We start from the raw sequence: 27500 nt of genomic DNA, 5'->3' as shown, positions 1-27500 counted from the left end.
TTTTAGCTGATCACTGCCACTGGTCTTACCATAAGATGCTGTGAGGTAGCAATGCTTATGCTTATTACAGTGAACATTATTTCCCTGGAGAGTTCACAAAAAAGTGGCAAACACACTTTCATTTCTCTGAAAAGAAGTTCAAGCCTACTGCAGCATGTGAATGTCCAAAAGTTTCAAAACCTGCTCACACTGGACTGCATGAATTCAAGGTGTACTGCTGGTTGGAGAAATGTCATATAATAAGGAAAACTGGTAACTTGGTTTCCTAAACTGTTAGTTAGCTGATGCTCATTTGGGATGGGGTGTGGGGAACGCAATGTCAATATATTCTTAAGAAGTTGTCCCCTTTCCATTTGGCAACAAGTGCACCAAAACAGCCACCTTTGTAGCCCCAGCTACCTTACTGTCACTCAGGTGCTTAAACTGAGGTACCCTGAGAGTAGAGTGCTATGATAGGTGCTTTCCAGGACACTGAGACATGTTACCAAATAGCAAAAATTAACATCAGAATAGTAATCAGCATAACTAAACCAAAGTGATTTATATCAAGTGAAAATCTGGCCCAATGAAAAAGTAAAGGTAGAATTATCTTTTCCTGCCACTTGGTATCAAAAATAAGTGAAGAGGAAGAATAGAAGTGCTTGAAGAACATAAGATCCCTAAAGGGCACCAGCTCTGGTAAAATTTTTCTGCTCAGCAAGATGTGACTAAAGCCGATTTGTGAATGTTTTGCACCTTGTGTGATCACCTCCCTACTCAATGCATACAAAAGCCCACAATACCTATTAAACAAGGAGTATACCAAGAGTATTTTATACTCCCTTTGTATTGAGTGGTGTATGTACCCAAGATGTGGGTCAATGAAGAATTAGGAATGCTGGCTTGGCAAAAATCTTCCCGAGTCAGAATTTTCAGAGGCAGTCATGTCTAGTGGCTAGTATACAAAAGGGAACAATCCAGAATGATAGACCTTTCTACAGCTGTCTGAAAACTCAACCATCTTCCTTCTTCTGTTATTTGGAGGAAAAAATTGGAATGGTGAGCTCATTAGTTAGATGTTACCAATGATAAAAGTCCACTGGGAGAAATTCGAAGATTTAGATTGTACTTTTATGTGTTTTTATTCTTATCCACCTAAACTAAATAGAATCATAAGAGAATGGTGTTAAACTTCTGCTGAGTATAGGTTAATTTAAAGATGGCAGAAACAAGAAAATTCTACGTTTCATCTTAAAAACTACCAATGGAAGCAGGAAGAGATTAAAAAATTTGGATCATCATAGAAGGGCATTTATGTAGAATCAAGAAAATTACAGTCTAGAATGTGCTTGGTGCCTTAAGTAGATTGCAATCGTTCTTTGTTTTCTCCTGGCTCTATCATTTTTCTTTTTTTTTCTGTATTCCTTACCTAAATTCAATGACTGATGTAAAACACAGTCCATACAGAGTTTCTCAAGTCAAAATTCCATATTGCACTTGCATAGTAGAAATCTCTTCTTGGCCAAGACTATTGCTGAGGCAAGCCTTATTAAAAATTCATTTTTCATTGTGGTTTTCAAAACGTTGCATTTTGAAGGGGTTTTTATATACCATCTTTTATCAGACAACATAAAATATACTGTGTTTCACTTGCTTGTTTCAACATAAATCAACCCCCCAAAAAGTTTCTGCAGCTCTTTACATTGTCTGGCCTTGTTCATTTGTAAGCCTGCAAGTTTAATAAAGACTATTTTCTCTGTGTAGGAAGAATATACCATTTTACATGGAGAAGAAAACATTTTAAAAGCAACACTACATTGCAAAAATGTATATATTTTATGTTGATGTGCACAGTGTCCTGTAAGCCAGACAGTGAGTGCTTTGGAATACACTGGGAATATTTCTGTTTTATATATTCAAAAAGAAATCAGGATTTTTCTATTAACTTTACAACCATGTGGAACTTCCTTAACACTGTACTCTTTTGTGAAGGTCTTGCATGTGGTGAGGTCTGTCCATTTATTTTTTCCATTGTGTCCTTCTCCCAACTTTTAACTTTTCAGTGCCTACTAAAGCCCAGTAGTTTAGTCAATGGGTGCTATAAAAGGAGGACAGAAACGAAGGCACAGTAGTTCAGAGTTAATTTCTACACAAGAGAACAATATTGCTTTCTGGAGGGAAAGATGAGTCCTGCTGACCCCTTGAAGGTCTCATTGCTCAGATCTAGGGGGTAAACTCAGGAAAAAGCCAGTCATTTGGTTCCAGGTAAGGTCTTTTCTCAGTTGTTTGCTGTACATTTAGCTCCCTCATTTCTCAGACTTTACGCTCTTTCTGGATGAAAAGTAGATGCCATCTTCCTCACAGATACCTTGGGTGTTTTTCCTGAGGTGAATCATTAGTTTAACATTTTTTTATAAAATTAATGATGAATGTCTATGGCCTTAATTATAATGAGCTAAAATAATTTTATTTAGAACCAAAAATTTTCACTGTTGCTGAGTATTCAATTGCTAAGTTTAATCAAAGGCCACCAATACAAAGGAGAAAATAGTTTGATCCGTAAAAAAAATGAGATGACTGTTGGCTGACTTGGTCACGAACAAACACTCTCAGAACCCATTCTTCAGATGAGGCCTAACTCCATTAGGCTGTCATAGCACCTGCCTAACTCTCAGTCATGTTAATGAAGTTATCCATGTGCTTATAGACAGGCACACGCTTAAGTAAACTGCTAAATCAGGGAGAGCAAGTCTCAACAGTCTTTGGCACATCGAGGTTCTGGAGGGTTGTGTTTGCATAAAAGCAGTTCTGAGGAGAAGCTTTATTCCTCAGCCACACGACTTAATGTTTATTTTTACATGTCAAAACTCCCACTTAAATGTAAAATTTTGTTTCTCTGCAAAAAAACAGAGACAAACCCAGAAGCAGTGCTGTGGTTTGAGTATCAGTTTGGCTATAACATTTCCTTCAGTTTTGAAATATGACATGATGGTAATGCAAAATTAAAGATGAGTCCAGAATCACTCTATGAACCTGGGCTGAAGTTTATTTTTTCTGCTGAAACTCAGTATTATATTAGTTTTATATGATTATGTTCACTGCAAAGATTTCCTACAACTTTACTCAGAAATTTCTGGTTTGCCTTTTTCTGAGAACTAGTCCAGGACACCTAATTTGCAGACTTATTAGACATAATACAGCAGCTCCTAGAAGATCCAGCTGAGATGCAAAGCTCACTGTGGACAGCATCCATGTAATAGTGGGTCAATTTCAAATGGCCCTCACATGCTTTTATAAATACCACAAAGCACATGTCTGTTTTAGGTACATGGATAGCTTTGGAAATCTGTCCCCTAAATTATTCAATCACCTGACAAGGTTATAACAGTCTGCACAGCCTTTCTGACAGTAAGTATTAGCAGTGAAGTCAGCAAGTGGAGTCACCATGTGAACAGTGTAGTTACCAGACTGCAACACTGAGATGGAGCTGTGTGCTTCCACAGAGGTGTTAAAACATTAAGTAATTAAACACTGAAGTAATGAAGGTAAGCTGGTGAAAAACTGCAAAAGCTATTTTTTTGAATCTCATACTAATATATTTTTGTGTTATATGACAATATATTATAGAGCAAGATAAAAGTACATAAAAATATCATTAAAATATGTTAGGCGGAAAAGCATAAAAATAACATTAAAAAATAATTTTCTCCTAAATATAAATGTGCTTTGCTGCTTCATTCTCTGACTTTCCCAGAAAGTCACATTGGGGCACTATGTAGGTAATGTTAGTGAGGCAGTGGTTGGGGGCTGGCAGATTTTCAAAGTGGTTTCATTCCTTTAGTGTCCCCTTCAGATTGTCCATGTTCCTGTTTCAAAGCCTGTTGAAGTGAAATGGAGTTTTTCCACAGATTGCAATTTTGAATTTTGAATCAGTCCTCTAATAGCACTTGCAATGTGTTACTCAAACAGCATTTGCTAGACAATACATAGAGATATGGCAGAGTTTCCTGAAAACTGGGAAGGAAAGGACCCTTGTTGCCAAATTGAACGACTGTAGCAATTCCTGTTCATCTCTTCCTTTCTTCATGTGCCATGACATGGAGAGAATAGCCGGTGACTGCAGATACCTGCAGTAACACCTGTAACACCACAGAGGTATTACAGTCCTCCATACTCTTCACCAGCATGTGAAATCACAGAGAGGCATCTGTAAGCCATACTACAAAACATGTACCTGATATAGGTATTTTATGTTGACCTCAGGGGACAAATTTTGTGACTGTATACTCCAGTTTGGGGCATATGAATTGTCTCCAGTGTATTTGGTGACTTTACCATTTACTAATTTAAATGAACTGTGGGATATTAGTAATGCAGGGTATACCACCACAGAAATGATACTTACTCCCACAGAATCTCCTCCAGCAATGCCCGTACCCATGTTTTCTTGATGCTTTGTCCCTAATAGTCTGCTCTGACGCTGACTTTGCACAGCAATTTACTTCCAAGAAACAGTCATTTAAGGGGATGCAAGCTACCTGAAACATGAATTGTACCAGTGGAAACACAGTACTCTTTGCTTGCATTGGCATGCTCAGAAAAGGGCACCAAGATTCTTGTCTCCATCCACTGTAAAACAAGCAAATAACATCAGTGTCAAATAAATCAGAAGATGCTCTGGCATATATGCTTCACTTCTGCAATGAATCTCCAGGTTGAAGGAAAATGGCATGACAATGAAATAATGATTGTTTTGAACAATTTGTTTACTTATAATGTTCAAATATATAAAATAGTTTTCTTTAAAAGAAAAAGAAAATGGACGCATTGATGTTTACTACTTATATCTTTCCTCCAGGGTCCAGTAATGACTGGGCCTGCAATTTACATCCTGTGAAATATAAAATTTTGGGAGATATTGGTCTGATGACACTCCTCCTTGTCACAAAGTAAATGAAGAGAAACCTTCTTGATGTTGAGAGACTTTACATAGTGCAAAACCAGGGAAAATTAGACTTACTATTCCTGTGATAGGCCTAGAACTGGGTTCCTGAAAACAGCTGGATCCTGACACTTCAGCTCACTTCCACCTCTTGTTCTTCTGTTGGCCACTGGCAGGTTGCTTCTTTCACTGGAAGCCAAAGTGGATTGACTTTGGTATTCCCCTCTGTGGTGTTCACTTCATCAGACAGCTGATGCGATCTCTTTTCATTTGAGCCACCTGTTACAAAGAATTTCAAGTTTATTTGCTTAATAGGAAATGTATTTAAAAGAAATCTATGAAAATAGTCCTAGATTAAAACTAAATAGAGCTGAGGTAAAGCAAAATGCACAGAAGCTTACCTCAACATAAGCAGATAAAAATAGTTGTTTTGCTTGCTGCCACAGTTTCTGAAGTCTACATTAACATTCTTCTCTTTTTTAAACCAGGGGCTCTAATAACTCCTATTCAAACATGATAGTGAAGATATCACATTTTACTGTGTTTTGGTTTAAGTTGTGCTTCCTCAACACAAAATGTGGGTTTGCCCACAAATGTATTTAAAAAACAACCAAACACTTCAGGTGTCCCACTTTCCTGTGCACACCGTAGAAGTACATTAAGTTGCCCCTTTATCTGTACGTTGTGCCCTCCCACATTCAGTAGTTGATTTTTTTCTTTTCTTTTTGATTGCCGGGTTGGATTTCTTCTTGCTGTCTGCAAAGGTAAGAGATTCTTTATTGGGATCTTTTTTTTTTTAATCCTTCTCTTTCCTCCCCCTTTTCTGAGGGAGGCATTAATCTAGAGAGTCATGAGGACATAGTAATTTGTCTGTCTATCACTTTGGTACAGTGTTTATCTTATGGATAAGGAAGTATTTCATATACCAAAACATCTGCAATTTCGGCCATGAGTTCTAGTCCGGTTCATATAAGTACTTGCCAAAAGTCAGTTACCAGCATTTGTTTTGTGGCTTGTGAGAGGTGAATTGGTGGGTCTTGGAATACTCATCATACAGTCAGAATTAATTGGCATCCTCTTTGGTAGTCCCTTAAGAGAGACTGCTAACTGAATGGGTCTTGAAATTGAAATGTCTATTTTTTATTTAGAAATTAAATATATGAAATCAAAAGCACAGAGTGAGGACAACATTCTTTTTGTAGATTTTCCAAAAGCAGGAAATCCACACTTACAGGAGAAGAAGATAAAGATGATAATAAAAAAAAACCCTAGACAACAATAATCAATTAAACACTCAAAAATAAAGAAAAAAGAAAAGAAGAAAAAAATTCATCCAATTCAAATGGCGAGGTAAAGTGCTCTTTTATGTTCCATTGCGCATCCGGCAGGAACAATAACATTCTTTTGAGAATCAAAACTGAAATCCAGGCATTTTTAGCTCACAGGAAAATATGTGTTTTGATTAAGCATTCATATGAGATTAGAATTCTTAAATATTGGGCTAATTATCTGACATAAAAAAAAAAAATCTTAGAAAGACTTCTGAAAAGTTACACGTGAATAACAGTTGCAGAACAAATTGTAAACCAGACTCTAGTAATTGTAGTTAGTGCAATCAGGCCCTCAGCCATCATCAGAATTTCAATCAGAGGAAGGTAAATCCTGTGCAGTGTAGAGGCATGGATATATTCGTATCCAGATATTTTTGTGCCCTTTATTGTCAAATTGTCTCAAAACCAATAGAAAATGTATCATGACAACATAAGGAAAATGAGAGGTGAGATGGGGAAGAAATAATTATTAATATCATTAACCGATAGGAAACTGAGCATCAGGTAGACTAAGGGCTTGATTATTAGTAAAACTGTACAAATAGCATGGAATATGTCTCTGAGACATAGCAAAAGCAGAGTTTCCTACTTTGCCCTTGCTCATTAAGGTGATATGTATTCATTACTGACCACTATCTGCTATAGGTTGCTATCATTTCAGTGCTGGTTGTTTCCCTAGCTTGAAGGAGGTGTGGGTGGAATAGGAGCCAGTTCTAAACTCTACTCACTCCTACTCTTTCTTTACTTACTTGCTTCTGAAAGACCAAGTCTTATACCCTCTCACTTCTTTTCACAATCAGAGTAATCATCTACAATTAATTGGTTTATACACATTAATAAAGAGAATATGTGACAGATTCAGAAACCAGACATGATTCACTTGAACCCAGACCCCTACTTCAATCCATAGTCTGTCCTTCCTTTGTATTGCCACCAAAGAAGATTAAAATAGGCATCCATCATTCTCTTTCCAGGTTCACCACGGTGAGTCAGAGTTTCTGTCCCCTAGGATTTTGCACTGTATGTTTGCACTATCCAGTTTACAAGCTGTTATTTTAGTAGGTGGTGGGACATTCGCTGGTAGATTATCCCCTACTCTTGCTGAAGGATGACGATGATGATGTATTAGGTCTTTCCTCTTTGTAACTACCATGGTACTACGATGAGCAAGTATTCACTTCACACTTCTCTTCCTGATAATCTATTGGTATAGATCTGTGGTTTCCTTTTAATGTCTGGTTCATTAGATGGTATAAATGTGTGTAGCATTTTTAGCTGTGGTCGAGGAAAGCAGGGAATGTCGAGGTTAAGGTTTATTATGACTGTCATGTTCAGGAACGGAAGGCTATATACTATTTCTGCTCTGAGTCTCTGCACATAACTCCAATTGACACTGGAGTTACACATTTGCCTGAAAGCTGTTTATCACCCTGTGAGTACTTGCTGTTTCTATGGGTGATCAGGACAAAATAGATCTGAGTACCAATTATTTTAAACCTCCTTGAAACTTTCTGTGAAGCTGGGTTAAGGAAATGATGGCATAGTATTTAGGAACATAAAACCCAACAGATAATAGCTCTGTCCCTAAAACCACACACACACAGACATTACTTTAAGAATATTCAACAGTGTCATTTATTATGCAGAGGGCACTATACAGTTGCCCTCCCCTGACACTAGCAATACAAGTGCTTCATGAGGGAATAAACCCCTGAAAGCTTGGTTGCAATTTACTTCTTTACTTCCTGCACATAGTAACAACGATAGTTGGATTGAAAAGCATTTTAAAATTCATAAATATATAAGTAGCCATTATCTAGTGGCGAACATATGTCTGACTATAGGACCTGATCCACTACTCAGTTACTCCAGTTTTAAACTAATGTAACTCCACAGTAATCAATGAGGGTGCTGGTGTGCAACTGAAGTAGCATAAGGCAAATACGGTTTTTAGTACACGTAGGGGTCATTTTGGTTAAAAAGAAGGCCACCATTTTCATTGTGTGTTTATTTTGGGTATCTTAATCCAAATGGCCAGATAAAGAGGCACTCAGAATAACTGGATACTTTTAAAACCTGTTTGTATTGTGACTGACAAAAAGCTGAGCATATTTAGCTACATGCTCCTTTTACAGGGGAAAACAAACATGCTGTATGTTTTTTCTTCCTTTTCCTGGGGTAGAAATTTGTTTTTAAAGTAATCAAATTTAGCTGCTCAGTAAGTTAAAAAGTGATTTCAGCTGCTATTTGTTTTGATGGTTAAGACAAAACTTCATAGAATGCTTAATGGAAAGTGAACAGGATGATCTTTATCATTTATATGTTCATAAATGCAAACAGTTTTAGGACCAGAAGAGGACCGTTATAGCCTTTGGTCTGAGCTCTTTTCTCTTCAATTTCACCCAAATCCTCTCTGCACTGAGCAGACTTGAGTTTGGCTGAAGTTGTTTTGTTTTAAAAAAAAAGGCATACCATCTCAATTTTTCTGAAAAGCGTGGAGTCCTAAAGTGTTAATCTTTAGACCATGTATTACTAAAGCAAGTGTGGAAAGCAGTATCAGTAATTCACAATGCTAAGTTTGTATAAATACAACAATCCTCCGCACTGCCCCCCCAGCTCCTAAGCAAACCTAGCACTATAGCCCAGGGGATGAACATAAGAGTAACACAAGGCTCTGGTGTTATTTGCACCCTTCTGATAGCTAAGCTTTTGTGGAAGGTCCGCTGTGGAATTTCAAAATAATAAGCAAACTTGCACCAGACAAATAAAGTTGCATTCCTTTACATTTTAGATGTGAGAGAGAAAACAGATACAGTGCTGTTCAATCCTTTATCAAGGTGACACAACCCCAGAAAGCTTTGATGCTGCCTATTGCAAACCTCATGAGGATTTGAGTAGGAAACAAAATCAGATTAGTTTGTTTGACTCGCCTTTCTAACTACATGCATTCAGAAAGGGTTTCTGTACAATTCTCTTCCCCTCTCTTTATTGTGTGGTTTGCTTTGTTTGCTCGAGTTTAAAACTGCCATTACGTGAAAGTGTTGCAAGTATAAATAATTTAGAAGATAACTCTGTGGGGATACTAATAATATGTCCCTGCTTTTTCTAATAGCAACTCATTACGGTTCTGAGAACTAGTATTCCATGGGAATGCTTACACAACATCACTGTATCATGGATATTGTGGATGTTGACAATAAAATATTTTTGACACCTATTTAATTAAGTGTATTTTCCTTTTTAAAAATGCCCCTTTTGTTTATGACTTGCACCACTGTTTTAAATTCTCTAAAAATACCCAAAGGCTTCTTGAGCGGACAGATGGATGGACAGACAGATACATCCATCTGGTTTTATCTATCTTAAGTGTTTGGACATAATACTTTTCCCCAATAAGAAGCCACAACGATACAATTATCTAACAATGCACAATTACTTCTAAGGGAAATGTAATCAGTTAATAGATGTCAATAAAGACAAATCTGCAAAGGTAATAAGTGGGTCAAACTCAGAGTGTCCTACTCTGTTCACTCTGTTTAAAGGAAAGAAAAAGCTTTTAATGGGGCCTCTCTTACTTTTACCCCCTCATTTTATAAATTGCTTTGCCAACCCTTCATAGCAAATAGTAATTTTAAGTAGGCCAACATCAAGCTCAGGTTGTATGCACTTAGTAATGATAGTGTAGCTGCCCTTTCAGGAGTCAGTAAGTCCAACAGCTGAGGGTTTTTTTGGGGGTTTTTTTTTTTTTCGTTTTTTTTTTTTTTTTCTTTATTTTCTGGTAAATGAATGGGTGCTGTCAGTCTGAATGACTGTTGCTTAGAGAAATCAAGCTCTTTATCGTGCTAACCTCATCCTGGGGTCTTTTGGAAAGTCATAGGGCAGGCTAGCACTGTTTAAAGCAGTCATAAGTGAAAGCCTACTCGGTGCTCCACACACAACAAACAGCAAGATGTAGTGGCCACCCTCTCACACAGATGCATACTATTTCAGGACTTGGATCTTTGGACTATATTATGGAGAAAGACACTGATTATGGACAGTCATAAACTGTTCAAAGCTATGTTGTTTTGTTTTTTTTTAAATGAACATTTCAGAGCTTTATCAGAACCATATTCACATCTTCTGTTCCAAAGTGTAGCTATGTTGTGATGATTCTCAGGGCAAATTATTTAGATGTTAAAGGATGCATAGTCCATTCAAACAAAACGAAACTCAAGAACTGGGAGAAAAGTATATTTGTCATTTAAAAATACTGTGAAAAGCTTCACACTAATGACTGTAACAGAGTTAAAATTACTGATGAGATGAACAAGCCACAGCTGCAGCTACCGCACAGATTGCTTGGCTAACAAACTATTACAATAAACAGAGCATTGTTTAAAAGAAGTTCGTGTTTTAGATAGCATCATTTTATATAGTAGGTTTATAACCTGGTGAACAAAACTGACAGTGAACCCAGAGAAACATTAGCCTCTCAGACATTCTTAAATACAAGTCTTATTCCTCTATACTCCTCTAGGACTCCTCACACATTTATGCCCGCTGCCCCAAATCCACATGCATTTCCTAGTGTTGCTCCTTCTCTCACATCTCCAGTGTCTGCCTCTCTTCCTATTTCCACTTCAACAATGTCTCTCTTTCTTCTGCCTTCAACTCTTCTCACCTTGACTATTGTAGTTCCCTTCTCTCAAGACTCTTAAGTCCCAGCTCTTCACCCCCCGCTAATGTGCCAAATGCTGATGCTTCCTTCACACACACACATCAAAATCACCTCCTACCTCCTACTTTAGGCACTTCAGCAGCCTTCCACCACCCTTTTCTGGATCAATTTCAAAATTGTCTTTTTTTAAAACAATGTCAAAACCTACTTCAACATAGATGTCTCTTTTTTTTCATATTCTCCTCTCTACTCTGTCTAATGCTGCCCTCCCCTCAGTTCTGCAATCTCAGTTGAAAAATCCTTCCCCTCTACCATAGCTCCCATCTAAAGAGCCTTTCTGTATCATTGGCTAGCCATATATTTTCTCCTTTGCCTGTACATACCTCTTAATTTCTCTCCATGGAAACTGGTTTGGGACTGAGTTCATGAGGAAGATTAATACTGTATGGCATGCTTAAGCAGTTATTATAGAACTGTGCTATATTGGAAAACCAGAGCATGATCTAGGTAGCACTTGCGATAAATTTGGCAGGATAATTTTTTTTTTTTTTTTGGTCCAGATGCAAAACATGCCCACAAAAATTTTCACTTACCAATTTTTTACCTGTATTTAGTACCCCTGAAAACGAAGCGTAGGCACCCATCTTAGATGCATATCTTTGCATCAAATTTGTCCTAGCAATGAGGTACTTGGAACTGTGAGATTTCTGTTTCAAATTAGGATGTGGAATTTGACATTATGATGCTTTCATATTTGTTGTTTTGTAGACCCTAGTTTCTTGGACCAAAGGAAGACCGGTCCTCTAGAAACATGATTTTTTTTGACTGTGAACACATGTATTAGGCATCAAAAATTAGACAGCTAATTGGACCACTCATCTCAGCAGAATTGATTGGTGGTTAAGGGACATACATAAAATACAGCTGGATTTTTCAACTCAGGCTTCTGTCAAAACCCATTTGGAGCACTGAATTTTTCTTTGGCTATTGACCACTGTATTTGTTTGTATTTATTTCACTGACTCACAGAGCTAATGCATTTCCTGAAACGTCTCTGAGAACTCAGGTGAGACACCACAGGCTATGCTGTCTTAGGCTAGAATTTACTAAGATTAAAGCAGATGTGGCGTTACTAGGGTCTGCTAAGCCTCATGTGATTTATAAAGATATAAAGTATATCTTTTATGATTACGATGATGCTAAAAATTTTGTGGATGATAATATAGTCACACTGGAAAGACTGAATATAACAACTGGGGAAGAATCAAGAAAAGGAAAAGGAAACTAACTCTCCTTTACTAGTTCATCTGAATGGGTGTCTGCATTTGTTGCTTTTATTATTCTGTTTTGCATGGATGCAAGTTTACAAGTTTACATGTATAAAGGCATATTTGATTTCTAAAATAGTTAAATATTACAGGATTTTCACTATCAAATTAAAAATGTGTATTGTTCCTAGGAATGTACACACGCCATTGATAATTTTAATAATTCAAAGTAAAAAACAAAGAATAACTTCCTCTCTTCTAACCACTAATTTATCTTCCTATATTTTCTTCAGTTTGGACACTGAATTAGAATGAAAATAGTGGGTTTATTCTATTCATATTTAATTTCTTGTCAAATTTATTTTTAAATTCTTACGCACACAAGCACAATTCTGAACTACTTCGCTTGAAGATGCTGCCTGTGAATTTGGGGCATTTTATTCTCTTTTTGCACGCTTTTTTTGTTTTACATAATGTTTCTATTGACCTTAGATTTTGTGTTTCTTTCAAAAGTTGGTTAAAGATGTTCTAAAACTTGGCTTGAACTTCTTATGAAAGTGTTATTATAATATTGGCTTATAAACAAATTAAGCCACAATAAAAGATGGGTAGCATATTTTACAAAATATTTCCTCATGAATATATATGTATCTGTTAGATATGTATATCATTTGAGTCGCTTATGAATGTCAAGCACAAACCCTGGAATCTTCAGTTTAAGCTAATCTTTCTCTTTAACCATCACTGAATTATCCAGCAATGTCACCTAGCTGCTGCTAGTCCCAAGATGCCTAAAAACTTTTGGTCCACAGATACTGGTTTCCGTTGGTGAGCATGCACAAAACTGCTTAGAATGGGATATAACTGAGAAATTTGGAACTGTAACCCTAGCAGTACTGAAAAGTGAGATATTGTCCTGACCACGGTTATTTTATATAGAAAGGACCTCCAGGAGAGTGTAGGAACACTAATACATATATGGTGATAAATAGACAGTAACGTGTTCCAGAGTGAGACACAACTTTCAACGCAAAATCAGCCTTGCCTCAGTGTATCTCCCCAGGGGCCAAATCCAGGCAAGGTTCTTGTCATACATCTGCCATACCAAGCTTTGCACAAAAGAGGCAAACGGGTAGAGGGAGTGCTATACTCAATGGCTCATTGGCTAGAAAATTCACTTGTTAAATAGGATATATGTTTGCAGGTCTTCTCTTCGTCATGATTTAAATCAATGTCTTACCTGTTCCAAGTGAGTTGAGTTTCCCAATCAATGGGCTATTGAACATACTGCTCCATCTTTACCCTTCTTCACTATCACGCCTTTCTTGTTCTCCTGACTGCCAGTTCTGTTGTGTATGTAACGACTAGTCAGTAGAACAGAATTAAATAAGAACAACGGCTTGACTGTACAGCCTCTTGGTTAGGGCTCCAACTTCAGATGTGTGAGAGTTAAGTGCCGGTTAATTATGACTGTATAATTACTTACTTCAGGTGGAACATCTTCAGAATGAGAACTGAAAGGGCTTTGTTCACTGTACTGAATACCTGGGTGATTCATATATTCTTTCAGAACATGACGGACCTATGCTCAAGTCTTTGTTCCAAATCAAGCAGGATAGGGAGGCAAAACTTGATCTCCTTCTTTCCAGATAAATAGTCAAATAATTATGGTGTCAGCTATAAGGAAAAGAGATCTTTATCTGTGTTGTTATAAGAAAGAATAGACCTGTCCTAAGATGTCTGTCTCACTAAAAGGATCCATAGGAATCCTGACTGGACATAAGTGTCTTCCTCTAACTCGGAGACAGAGCATGGTTATGGCCAAAAGTAACGCACTGTTAGGGTACGCATATACACAGCAGCAAAAATGATGACAGGATGAGGCATTAAAAAGTAGAAATCTACATGCCTAAAGAATTTAGGCACTTTCACTGTTAAGTGAGGGCTTTATTTTTTTTTTTACAAAAAATGTAGTTAGGTATCTAAGTCCACCTTCTGGTGATTCCTGGAACATCTAACCAGAGACAGGAATTTTCTTGGGAGCAAATCACATACAATTTGGGCACCAGTGTTAACATTCCTTTGCTAATATTGCCTTCTAACTCAGAATTTCACTGAACATTAGGATTAGCTTTACAGGTCCTATGATGATTTTGATAATAGGACTTGGTCATTTTGAAAATTTTCCGTATACATCTATACAGTGCTTTACTAGATCAGTTTGAAGTGCTCAGCATTGTTGGATACAGCCCTGCAATTACCAGTTTTGTGGGCTCAAATGCAGGTTTATACACATATTCTTAGATGCCTTCACCCCTACGCAGTGCAGGAACAATTAGTGAAATTCTCCTGAAAATTAAGCCTCAACACCCTACCAGTCAGAACAGTCAGAGTTAATACTGAAATCCATCAGCAACCAGTTATTAAAATTATGTAAGATCACACACAGAGTTTCCAAACTGCTCTCATAAAGAAAGATAAATATTAGATAGGTTATATAGATTGGGTTTCATTTCATAACAGATATCTCAATTGTATGCAAAATATAGGATAGTGGAACACATTACAGAACTGGACAGTTTTCATTAAAGAAATATGTGCTCAGTTTCAAGTTTCTTTTTGTGGTATGATTTAATTTTCACATGAGATATTTAAGTGGCAGTGACTACATTAAGAGAGACTTCTCCAGCTACCCCTCCTTTAACACAAGAAAGAAAAATACATTAATAGCCCCCTTTTTAGCTGGGGAAGCCAACAACAACTGAAATGTGGCACACTTGAGCACAGGCTCCTCCAATTCTCTGCTCTGCCCGTAAGCCAGCTGAGGACTGAAATCGGAGGAACCCAACCTTTCAAGTCCTTCAGAAAGCCCAGTTTCTGTCCTTAGCTTGTTCAGAAGAATGAAAACAGCAGAGAGAAAAGAAATGGTGTAACATTCACATATATGTCCTCAATCATAGCCTATCTGGCCATCTAGGACCCCTGCAGAGCACCTAGTAAGCTTTATCACTCAGTTGCCAGCTGTACTTTGCAATTATCTCTGGTGAGCCAGCAAGGTAGGCTGGGGAGCAAGAGCTGAGCCCTGGGGGAGATGAAGCACTGGTCAGCAAGTATGGGAGCCTGGGATATGGAGTAACAGGCTGAGGAAACAGCTCCACAGAGGTTTTTTGATTTTTCCATTCCACGATTCCAAACCAGTTTGGCTTACAGTAACTAAGACACAAGGATACATGGAAACACATTCATATACTAACAAACTCTCAAAAATGTTTTTAAAGCATTTTCCCCTGATTCCTGTGGGACAGAGAGAACACAAAATGGGATGAGACAGAGTAAAAGCTTCACCAGTATGACACTGGGAAGATCTGTATAATTACCTCTTCATTTTAGCACACTTAAATAGTATAGCTGTCCCACACTGGCGCTGCTAATACCTTCAGTCACTGTGGAGCATGTATTCCGTAACATGGCAGGCTGCAGTCTCATGGCGTCTGTGGCCTTGACACATCTTTAGCTACTAAGCCATTAGACTCTCTGGTTTGATAAAGTCTTGCAACCAGTATTGGAATAATTAAAGGGAAAAAATGAACATGATTCTGCATCTACAGAGAGAAAGAAGATTTACATAAGCAGAATCTCCAGTAACCAGACAGTGCAAAGAGCAAAACACAAGGGATACCAGCATGTAGGTATGACTTACTGAGAGGTGATTAGGTGTATCTGGATAAGAGCTATAACATGGGAGAGGGGGGAATGTATTTATACATAGTGTATTATTTATGCCCATTACTTCTAATTGCCTAACTAGTTCTCTTTCCTCTCACGTATACTTTAGTACCCACCAACCAGAGAAAGATGTCTACAGCTAAATATCTGCCAATTATTATGGACTTTTGCTTAATATTCTATTGTTCCACTGACAGCACAGTTTTTAATATATCATTTTATACTATCCTGTACATCATCATTTTCCTGCCTCCCTTAGGGCCCTGGCTGTAATAGTTCTTATTTATTTCCACAAGCTAACATATATGCAAAAGATCTTGTAGTCATGGTGTCGCCCCCACCACCCTCACCTCTTCCCATCTTTGTTTTTGTAATCCTTTTCGTCTGTTTTTAAAGTTAGAGTATAAAGAAGTGCGAACACAGCATGTGTGTAGACACATACCAGGGTCAAATACACAGCTTGCTGTGTGGTTCCCTTCTCCATCCATAAACACACAAGACACTCCTCTCCTGCTCAGCAGCGTTATACTGCAGCCTTTTCTTGTGGCCTGTAGATTTGGTTTTTTAGCTAATAAATTTGAAAACAGATCAGAAAGGAAATAAAGGAAAACTCCCTCGCTATTCCAATGGATGAGGCAGGAGTTTAACAGTCCGTGTAGTGACTGATCACCTCACAGAATCTGCTCAGCACCTTCTGAGTCTAAGAGAACTGAATGGAGCATTGACTCTGGGCTGGCAGTGCCGCAGTCTGGTTAGTTGCATCAAATGCTATTTCTTACCGAGCACTTGTTTTGCAAAATGCCTTTTCTGAGGAGAATCTGTAACAGTATAAGCTGGAGGTGGCTGCAACTGCATCGCTGTCTCTGAAACAGAACAGGCATCTTTAGGATCAGTGGTTCTCAAACTTTCAGCAGTGTGTTTCTATAAATACATTTTGGCTGTGGTTTTTTTAAAGTGGGCTCTTCGGATCCAATTTCCTGAGGTCTGCTGTTTGACAGGTAGAAAAATACGTATTTTTTTCCTTCAGATTTTAATAACAATGAAGAAGTGTACAAGCTTCATGGTCAAGACAGGACAATGGGTACAAAAAAATTGTTATCTTAAGGCAAAATTTACTGTCAGGGAAAATGGAACATTCCTTCTGAACTCACGAACTGGTAGTGCATGTGCAGGTTGGTTGTAGATGGTTGCTACAATAAGGCTTCTTTCATACAGGTGTGTTTATGCCCCAGGCTTGCTGGCCACAGTCCATTCCATTTACAGAAGCTGAATTAAACAATAACTACCGCATTGCAAAAAGAAGAAGGAAAAAAAAAAAAAGGTGAGCGTCAAAGGAGATGCCTGAGAGCTTTGTTAGGGCCAAGAAAAACCCTGTTGCAGTTGTCAGAGCTTGTTGATGTTGCAGAGAACGGCACTTTTTTTTTTTCTGCTGGATTTTGTGGTTCTGCCTTAGGAAAGAAAGTAAAATAGAACGGAAGAACAAAGTCCTACTCTATAAATCAGCAGCTGCTCCTTGCCAGATCAAAGGAGTGACATTTTTGCTCCTGGACTACTTGTCCACTTTAGGTGCTTGACAGACAGCTAACAGCTGGCCTGTTACATAGTATAGGAGAGTTGGGCTACATCTTCTTCAGAGTAGATGACAAGCTAATCAGAGATATCCATAGCACAGGACATGTGAGTGCACCTTGATCTCTTCAAACATACCCAGTACATAATTGCTAAACACCTTTATGCATTTTTGGCAAGTTGCTACTTAGGTAGTTTCCACTGAAAAGTAAGAAAGAGAATTAGTGCCTTAATCTAATTTGATCAGGCAAGTTTAACAGAGGTTAAATTTGTTGACAACTCTCCTTTTTGGGACAGTCTCGAATAGGCTAAAAAATTCAATATGAATCAGTTTAATAGATGTGTAATATACTTCAACGTGACATTATTCGAAAACTACGCTTTTAAAAAAAAAAAAAAGTTACCTAAAACGAGGCCCCTCAACTCTTACGTGAGAAGCTAGGTAGGCTGATTGTGTTTTCAAGACTGCTGGACCCTCATTGGTTTTGAAAATCTTTTCCTGTGAGTTTAAGATGATAAATTAACACATCTTTAAAGGCATGAGTTACTTAAGATTTTATAGGAGATCTGTTATCTACCTTTAACATGGCTGTCTAAGTCCTAGCAAATCAAAGCGCATGCCAAATTAGCTAAAATTGTATTTAGCATCTCCACAAGACGTACGTACACAAACCTGGAATTTTAATGTCAGTAGTAAAAATTTCAAAGTGATTCAGTTTCTAGTTGATTCCCATCTGCAATAAATCAAGCACAGGATGAGGTTATATACTACAGCTTATGCCTATTGACTCTGCATTTTATCTGGAAGATATGAATAGCTAAGGAAGTATGTCTGTTTGTCTCCTCCCTTCCTTTCAAGTATCTTTAAAAGATCGTTTTTACAGTGCGTGATAAATAACCGCGTATGAATAACCTGACGGCACTCGTGGAAGAGTAACAGCCACCGCCGCGGCGCGGCTTCAGGTGCGACCGCGTGCCCCGAAAGGCGCTCGCTCCCGCCACAAACGCGGGGGGAAGGGGTGACGCCTTCCCGCTCGAGCCGAGGTCTCCTCAGAGCGCGTGAGGGAACCCGCGCCCACCCGGCGGCACGCGCGGGCGTGGGGCGGGAACTCCTCACCGCCTGCGCGCTGCCAGGCGTGGGTACCTCCCACCCGCCCTCGTTCACCGCGGGGCTTCGCGCCGCGCTCGCAGCGCAGGACGGCGCACTCCCCCACCTTCGCACCGAGTAAAACCAGAGCAGGCCCGCAGCGCTACCTGGCTCTGCGGGCGCAGAGGCGGCGGCGGCGGCCGCGCCCCTGGGGCAGCGGCACCCCCGGCCCCGGCCCCGGGCCGGCGGCGGTGCTCTGGCCCCACCTCATGGCGCCCTGCTGCACAGCGGGAGGCCTCGCCCGGGGCCACCGGAGGCTGAAACTCGGGGCGAGCCCAGTTTTGCAGCAGGGAGCGGCAGCTCTTCCGTTGCCAGCGCTACGGGGTACCGACCCCGAGGGCAGGCCGGCTTTGGCCTCGGCGCTGGGCCGTCACGGCCCTGCGCCGGTGGCGAGGCCGGGGCAAGCAGCGGGGCGCGGGCCGGCGGGGGAGCCAGCTGGCCACGGGGCCTCCGGGTTCGTGGGGAGCACCAGCGAGCCCCGGCTGCGACCGGGGCCTCCGGGACGTCCGCCTTCGTTGTAGGGAAAGGGTCCTGCGCGCAGGCCCCTGCCCCGGGAGGGCAGGCGGGGCGGCTCCCCGGCGTTTGTGCTGCAGCGCAGGTGCTGCCCGTGACGGGCGCCGGGTCCTTCCTTGGCAGAGACAAACCGTTTGCCCGCGCTCCCGAGAGGTAACCTGGTAACCGAGAGTTACACGTTTAACGAGAGGGATTTTCTCTGAGGTGAACAAATGCCGGTCTTGCCAATCCTCATGATTTTATCATAAGGCTCAAGTTATTTCATGTTAATTCGAGGTCCCGGCTCCAGGAGACAATGGTTACGTGAGAATCTTTTCAAGTAAGTTTCTAGATTTTGTGGCTGAGAAGAGTAGTTTAAAAATGTGGCGCAATGGCTGAAAAACTCACAAAGTAAACACCGAGAAGAGCGCTGTTTAAATTTCTGATTTTTTAGGACAGCCTCACGGTTACGGGACAGGCAAATTCATGATTTCCAACAATAGGCAGCTCCAAGTGGCGTAACGTATTTTTAGGATCTCCAACATAAACATACAAGATGCGGCAGAGGTCTTCGGGACGGTTAGCGCCTGCCTCGGGCTGCCTCAGGCACCCAGCTTAGTTGCTCTCTATCATCTTCTGGAGCCTTCTCTCCACCAAACGTGGATGCTGACTTGGGTCTTCTGAATCACACCTTTGACAGATGGGAGATGTCTAAATTAACTTAAGAAAGTCAATTTAAACAGCCCATAACCCCCCTTCTCTAACAAGGCTGTCCAAAACTATGTGAAGTTTTGTCAGGGAATAAACCTGCCTATCCCTCCCTCTTCCTCTCAAACCCAGTCATGTGAGCGACTCCATTTCTCAATATTCATGACTTAGGGAAGCTTTATTGAGATGGCTCATTTCCAGGTGACTAACTCAGCTTTTTTAATTTCTTATAAGGAATGCTGCAAATAAGAGTTGGTAACCAGGTGCGGCATAGATTCAATGAAGCATAAACAAGGGCTTTTTCAACTATTTTTTACACGGCATACAGAAGGATGCCTAAACCTAATTCTGTCAGTTTAGAATACATGTTGGAGGGAGAAGTTAAATAAACTAAGATAACTAGATTTTAATTCCTCAGATAAAAGTTTGGGTGATAGGCAAAGACTGCTGTAAAGGTGGTGGTGGGGTGTATATTGCTAAAAGTGTTTCTGCAAATTAGTCTTTTCTAATGCATTCTTTCAGACTGCTCTGATCTGCTCAAGACTTCTGAAATGATTCTTTCAGCCTGGGAAAGAAGTAATTTTCTAGGTTACTTATGAAAACATTTCTTTGTGACTTAGATATAAGATTTCATTGGTTATTTTCCCTTCCAAATTAGGGCATTCTTGCGCAACAAGGAATGAGTGTAGTATATACTCTTGAGCTAAACACTGACATGTTCGTAGTCCAAATACTGACATATCATTTAGGCAAAGATTTATTTTCCCATCCAAGGTGAAAACATTTGGATTATTTTTTAAAATGCATTCTTAGGCTCTTGCTCAGCAAAACATAGAAGCAGGTGCCTAAACCCCATTTATTCGTCAAGCTCAGCTCCCATTTACGTCGGTGTAATAAGAGCCAAGCTTCTCATCTAGATTTGGCAGGTTTTTGAAAAATCTTGCTAGACTGTTCCCCTGGGTGCCTAAAAATTTTGAAAATTAGGCTCTATATTCAGATGACAGAAAGTAAACAATTTTAACCCTACTTTTTTGTTGGTTTTGTTGTTACTTTTATTTTTATTATTTATATGACTAAGCCTGTGACAATGTTCATTCGGTATCTCTGTTCTTTTCAAGTGAAAGAGCAGAAGTGTCTTCCTGGGCTAAATATAAATTGGGGCAAAACTTTGCTTGTCATTAATCCTTTTAGAGAACTGATTGTGAATTCATCTCACAAATTTGTTTATTTCTCTCTTTTTCACATGAAGAATTGAGAACCCATTATGCAGTGGCTGCTTTGTTAAATAAATGCAATAGTTTTACACCTCATTTTCTGGGATGGATATTTTAAGTGGAAATTCAGATTGAAGACTGATACTGAAAAGTTTCGAGTTGTACGTTGTGGCTCCATGTTGTTCTTCAGTTTCCCAGAAGGAGCAATCTACTCTGCTGGGGGACTGGTTTCAGTTTTGCACCAGTTCATCTCACAGAAGATATTAGACATATAGAAAAGTGACTGGAGTTAAATACCACTGTCTGCTTGAGTTCAGATTAGACCCCAAGTTGGGGATGAATTGTAGTTTCCTAAGCTTTCATGCACTTCATCCTCCTGAAACAAGACCTGTTGTGACCCTACGTACTTGAAGTGAATTTTCCATGATAGCCATGGAGTAAAGCTGGAGATGTTTCTAATTCTGATTACCAATCAGTACAGCCACTAACAGTTCATTTCAAGAACTAATCTTACGCAGATTCAGTTGTGGAGTGGTCACAGTGTTCTGAAATACATGTACAGTATGTATAAAAAAGACAGTGGAAACAACAACAAAATTATTTTTGAATGTACCAGATTTGAACAAGCAGACAAAGAGATCTCTACTTGCTATTTATTCTCTTTTGCACTTTGCAGAAATATCTCTCTGTGATTTTATCTGAACATTATTTATTATAAAAATAAAATTTATTATGTAAATGTGAGTTTAACGTCATTTGATATGACTTGAGATAAAATATGATAAATATATAAAGAAGATTAATTACAGGACTTCCTATAAAATACAGAATACATGTTTATTTTGGACAAAGAAAACCAAGGCTCTATTTGAAGAGATGCAATTAAATGCATATATTTAGATTATATTGTCATGCTAATTAGCAATGGTAGGAACCAATTAGGACTAGGGCTACCAAATCACCAGACTACACTGCATATTCACTAGTGTACCTTTACTGCTGCTGTACTGTTTTTTGCTGAAGCAGATAAAAATGGAATTACTTCTTTTAAAAGTCCATCTTGTTGTGCATTTTCAGCCAAAACTTGTTCATTGTGCTTTCGTAAATTGCCCTACAAAAGTTACCGAAACTACTTGTGTGAGAAGGACAGACTCTGGCTATAGGAAATGTATATGGCTGCTTTAGGTAGCAATTAAAGAAAAATATAAGATGCAAAAACCCTTCTTTCGATTCAAATGGCTATTGTTTGAATAAGCGAGGTCAGTAATCTGTCATTTGCAAAATGTTGGAAGTGAGATTTTCACTAAACGTACTATGTCAATGACATGTATTTCTCAACATTACACACTTCATTTATCATTCTGGAATGAGGACCAAGCACCATATGAATGTAGAGTTTGTAAAGGTATCGCCTCACAGCCCTGGAGGCTGATGACCCCTCTTTATCTACACAGCAGGTAAGGCACAAACAGTGGCAATGTGAGCTCTCTTTGCAGTCCCCTGCCAGTGTGCCTGACTGCTAAGCTGGGGAACAAAGGAAAGATAGCATATGGATAGCAGATTGTAGGAGCGCTGAAAGAGGACTGAGGAAATCTATGTTGGGTGTGTGGCTCTGCCAAAGATCTCTTGTATGACTTTGGCCTTGTCACTTAATCTCCTTCTGTCTCCGTTCCCCTTTGCAAACAGGGAGAAGGCGTCTCTGCTCTCCCCCAGGCTTTGCCTGGAAATCTGTTCAGACCCTGAGTTCTCTTGGACGGTGTGCTTGTGCAGCATGGTGTGGAGTAAGACTGAGCTTCATTGGGTCCTCTAACTGCTGCTATCATCCAAATAATAGGAATTACTATTAACAGAAGAGTAACAAAGAAATCCATGTCTTGTTGATAGATTTTACTCATCTTTTCAGGCCGTTCAATCTTTGGCCTCTGGGTGAAGGGTATGAACAAGGCAGGCAATTAGTTTTAGGAGCAGAGCTGTGAATTCTTTTACAGCGTTCCAAATAATGCTGGAAATAGTGTCATTGGTGTTCTCTTTTTTCACCTGTCTCTTAATACCTTTTGAAGACATTTGTGCCAAAATAACATCACAGTGTTTCTGCAATGCACGAACTGAAATGTTGTGCAAAAGGCTGTCTTTTGCTTTACTTTGGCCCTGGAGACAGGTCCCTGAGGGATTCAAAAAATGCCCTCAAAAAATGTAAAGGCTAGGGCAGGGACTATGGTTTCTACGTCTCTACTGTGCACTGTGCATATTTATGGGGCAGTATGAAGAATAAACAATAATCCACAAACACTGCATTCTGTGCCCTTGTCTACCAATTGTGCTGATGCATTACGTGATGTAGCTACTGCTAAGGAAACTAGGATCTGATTTTTAGCTTCACCTGAAATGTATGTCTGTTTGGCACCTGAAATTTTGCAAATATAGGTAATTTCATATGTAATTTTTCAGACATACCCATTGGTGGCTATAAGTGATGCTGTTTATGGATGGGAGTTTTTCGGAGGAGCTGTAGAAGTGGAATTTCAAAGTGATATGGGTGCCTAAAGCCTCTGTGCTCCTATATCTTTCTAAGTATATGACAGTGTATCTTCTCTTCAGGCAAAGTGTTGCTGGTCTAGAGGGCATGATTTGCACCTGCAGTTATGCACATGTGCAAAAGAAAAATGGAGAAATAAAGAAATCAGAAATCAAACCCAAGCGCTATTTTTTGCAAGTTTTACTGGACACATACGATCACTTTTATCGCTCTTTTTTTTTTTCTGTAGGGAAACAAAGATTGGGAGAGTCACTGTTAGGACTTTAATTCCCATTTCCAAAACAACTAGTGAATTGCCTCTATGTAGAGCTCATAGTGAAAGGCTGGCTTTATTCACATCAGCAGAATAAAATAAGGCCAAGCGCTTTTGGGAGTGAATGGCTGGGCAAGATTGGGTTTTCAACACCCGTCCCAAAAGGCTTACTCTGTGGTGGCTGTCGAAGAGGTAAGGCTGGAGTGGAGTGTCCCAATCGGCATGCTCACGGAGGTAAAGCAGTTGTCACCTGAAACCCTTCAGGACTTAGAATTTTCTTAATGCTCTGCCTTGTTGTGTGAGCCCATTGAAAGAACACTTCAGAGGGCACCCATTTCTTACTAATGTAAACTTTCTGAGGAGTATCCAAAGATATGACCTCTGGGTGAACCTTTAACCTTCCCCTTAATTATTTGTTTGAAGACAGTGTCGAGTTCTCCTGCTGAGAGCCAAGGCCCATAATGCTTCGCAGCCCTGTGAGCCGGGGTGTGTGTGCAGGGAAGTGGAGAGGGACATAAATAAGGGGACCACCAGATGTAAATAATAAAAGTCATTGGGGTTTAAATAAAAAACGAAAAAGCAATTTGGTTTCCCTGAAGAGTGGCCTGATTGAAGAAAAGGGGTTAGTAAGACGGAAAGTGTGTGTGTGGGGGGGGGTGTTTCTGTTGTCTGTGATTTTTACAGGCCTAAATAAGCATTCATTCCATTCTTTAAAACCTTGCCATCTGTATACACCATTAGAAGCTCATAGGAGAAGAGAAAACAGTCTTATCAGGCTTTCCTGTTAATCTCTATTGGCCTTAACTTTAGCTGATAAAAGGCGCGCTGGATGGAGGAGGTTCAGGTCAGGCTCCATTTGGTCAGCGCGGTAACGTTACTGGAAAGTAGCTCAGCAAATTAAGTCCTATCGGGGACCTTTGTCTTTGAGGACGGAAACTTGCCTCGAAATCAGAGCGCTGGGGCAGGAGATGCCTTCGCTGTGCCACAGTCAGAAGGGAATAAACAAGTACGTCGACTGTGTCTGAGTTTTTATTTTAATACCTGAAGTCATGACTAATTCTGAGGCAGGGTGACATTTCTGACAGCTGAATTATACTTTTCCTAAAGAATAAAGAATGTCTTTTGGATGTAAACAGAGAGATGCAAAAGAGCCCTTTAGTGTTACTTGTAGCATTTATGCATCTGTCTAATGAAATTTCCACGACTGTGATTACGGAAGATGCAATCGAAGGTGTGCCCGTCTTTTATTATCTGCGGAGGAATTTAACCGGGGGATGGGAGGGAGGGAGGGAAGCGTGACAAAAGGCCTTGCGGAGTTGATGCTATATAAAGGCTAGCAATTTACTAAATGAGCAGATGAACTTAGTTTTCAGTTAACTGACTGAAAGACTTCGCTAGGCATTGGATCGGGCCCAATGGCAATTATTGGAGGCTGTTTTGGATGATGGGCATGTTAGTATTTCTGAAGAGGATTAAACACTAGTATTCAACTTCATTAGCACTCCTTAAGGGTCACCAGCCGAAAGCCTGAGCTGTGAAATAGCACACAAAACCTGCGCGAAGGCTCCAAAGTGTTCTCAAACACAAAGAGGGGGGACAAAAACAAGTGTGGCTCCTGAGTGATAGAAAATTGCCCTGTTTTGAAAGAAATTCTGGGAATAGGCAAGTTTTAAAATTATTTGAGGGAAATGAATTTGGCTTAGCTTGTGCCGATGTGGATCGCTGCGCATTAAGCTAATAAGAAATATGCAAGCACTTATTTTTGGATTACCAGCAAAATTAAATCCAGGCTCCGCAGCCAACTAACTGCCTTTACCGGCGCTCAAAAGCCTCGGCAACCGCCCCGGTTTGAGATAAAAAAAAAAAAAAAAAAAAGGTTATTTCGGGCCTAATATTAACCACATGTACCTGCGACTGGGGGTTTCTAACAAGTTGAAAGGTGCCTGAGCTTCGGGCGGGCGGTCGCCTTGCGCGGGGTGTCCCCGCTCGGCCGCAGAGGTCGGCCCCAGCTGGCACTGACCTCCAAACGACCCCCGCCTTTACAGGCGCCAACCGCAGGAGTTGCAGAAGAGCAGAAGTCTTTCTGGGCCGGCACTTATTGCTGCTGCGCTGGTGATAAAACTTCAGACAGCCTAATTGATGGCTTTGCTGACCTAACGATACCTTGTGAAAGCACGGAGTGGCAAAGCCTGGTCCTCATTTATGGCCAGCTGCAAGGGTAGCTGGATCCCTAGGATGGAAAGGGAAAAAAGAAAAAGTCTCCCAGCCTGTGAACTTTAACCAGGTTCCGAGCCACTCGAAGAAGTTAAAGCAACAATTGTCTTTTAACACAAGTTGTCGGTCACATTTACTTGTTCAAAGCCTTCTGGCAAATCCAGCTTTAAGCTGGCTAGTAAGATAAGCGTGTTACCGGTTACAATTTCTGAGCACTCGGAGGAAAATCCTTTAAAGTGAAATTATACTCTGTTAAAAAAGCAACGCGAAGCAAAACACGTTGCCGCGCCACGCTAAAATCCTGTCAGTTTTCAAGCAGAGGTGTTCTCAAAACACAGAAGCAAGCTGATGAAAGGACTTCTATTCTTTGTATTCTGTTGCAGGTTTATTAATGCCAGAAGAAGAATAGTACAGCCTATGATTGACCAGTCAAATCGAGCAGGCAAGTTCCAAGTAGTATCTGTATTCAAGTCCCACAGGCGCAAATCCTCATCAAGTTATTCTTCGGGAGTCCCATCACCTGGTAAATAAATGCTCCAACCAGGCATTCTGGGAGATTATTTTTTTTTCTTATGTCCCCAGAATTCCGCTGTAGGAAGCAACTTCGCTAATTGGTGCTAATTGGAGATTTCCCACCCTGACTCTACTGAAACTGCTTTTTATTTTCTCTCTGAATTGGTAATTGGGTACAAGTAGTAGTGCCACAAGCAGTTTGTTTGACTGTGAGCTCTTGAATTACTCATTGCTTGTCTGCATCCAATCAGCAGGACAATCTCATTTTCTTGCTACCCACAACTCCTTGGTGTATGCATTGCTTTCACTTCTGGAAGGCGAGCTGTAAAACTCATTGTATCCATTCATTTGCTTTGACTATTCACAATATGCTACTAATGCGACATGGTACCATACTGCCAGAAAATATTAAAAGATTATTACTTTTGTTTAAGAATGCACCAGATATGTTCCCAGTAAAACATATGATTTTTGTAACAATACCTTTTCTACGTTTCTATTAAAGCACTCGGAATACGTAACTCTACACAACAACTGGTGCCGTGTTAATCTTCCACTTTGTAATATGCATTTCCTCGGCATACTAGGGAGTTGTGGTTTCCTGCCATGAGGTTATGGGATAAAACTGTTCTCCATGTGGTGATGACTGTTGTCACTAACAAGGGCTTTAACTTGATGGTGATTTCGCCTGCTGCTTCACTTTAAAGGTTTTTGAAAAGGTTATTAATCCTTTGGGAAACTCTTCCCGTGTAGCATTAAATTTCTTTTTCATTAACAGGTGAAAAAGGGGGAAAACACTAACTCAACTAACCATGCAAAACATTAAGCCAAATACGAAGTGTATATGTAAATAGGAAAAGCCATGTCCAGAATTCCCCTACTCGTTCTAGAGTAGGCGAGAGTAGGTTTATAAGTTTTATTAAGTTTCACCGTAAGTACCCTGTATCA

At 39.9% G+C, this 27500-nt stretch overlaps 1 protein-coding gene across 7 annotated transcripts in view; it reads left to right on the top strand.

The window, feature by feature from the left end:
• The window catches only part of MEIS2 (Meis homeobox 2), a 174463-nt gene that overhangs the window by 141426 nt on the left and 5537 nt on the right, over window positions 1-27500 (top strand). For all 7 annotated transcript variants that reach the window (XM_030038851.2, XM_030038834.2, XM_030038843.2 and 4 more), the window contains exon 10: window positions 26423-26481. In XM_030038851.2, coding sequence (XP_029894711.1) covers window positions 26423-26481 — 59 coding nt within the window. The remainder of the gene's footprint in view (window positions 1-26422; window positions 26482-27500) is intronic.

Source organism: Aquila chrysaetos, chromosome 2 (assembly GCF_900496995.4).
Source record: "Aquila chrysaetos chrysaetos chromosome 2, bAquChr1.4, whole genome shotgun sequence".
In the NCBI taxonomy this organism is placed as follows: domain Eukaryota; kingdom Metazoa; phylum Chordata; class Aves; order Accipitriformes; family Accipitridae; genus Aquila; species Aquila chrysaetos.
This window is presented reverse-complemented; position numbering and strand designations above follow the sequence as displayed.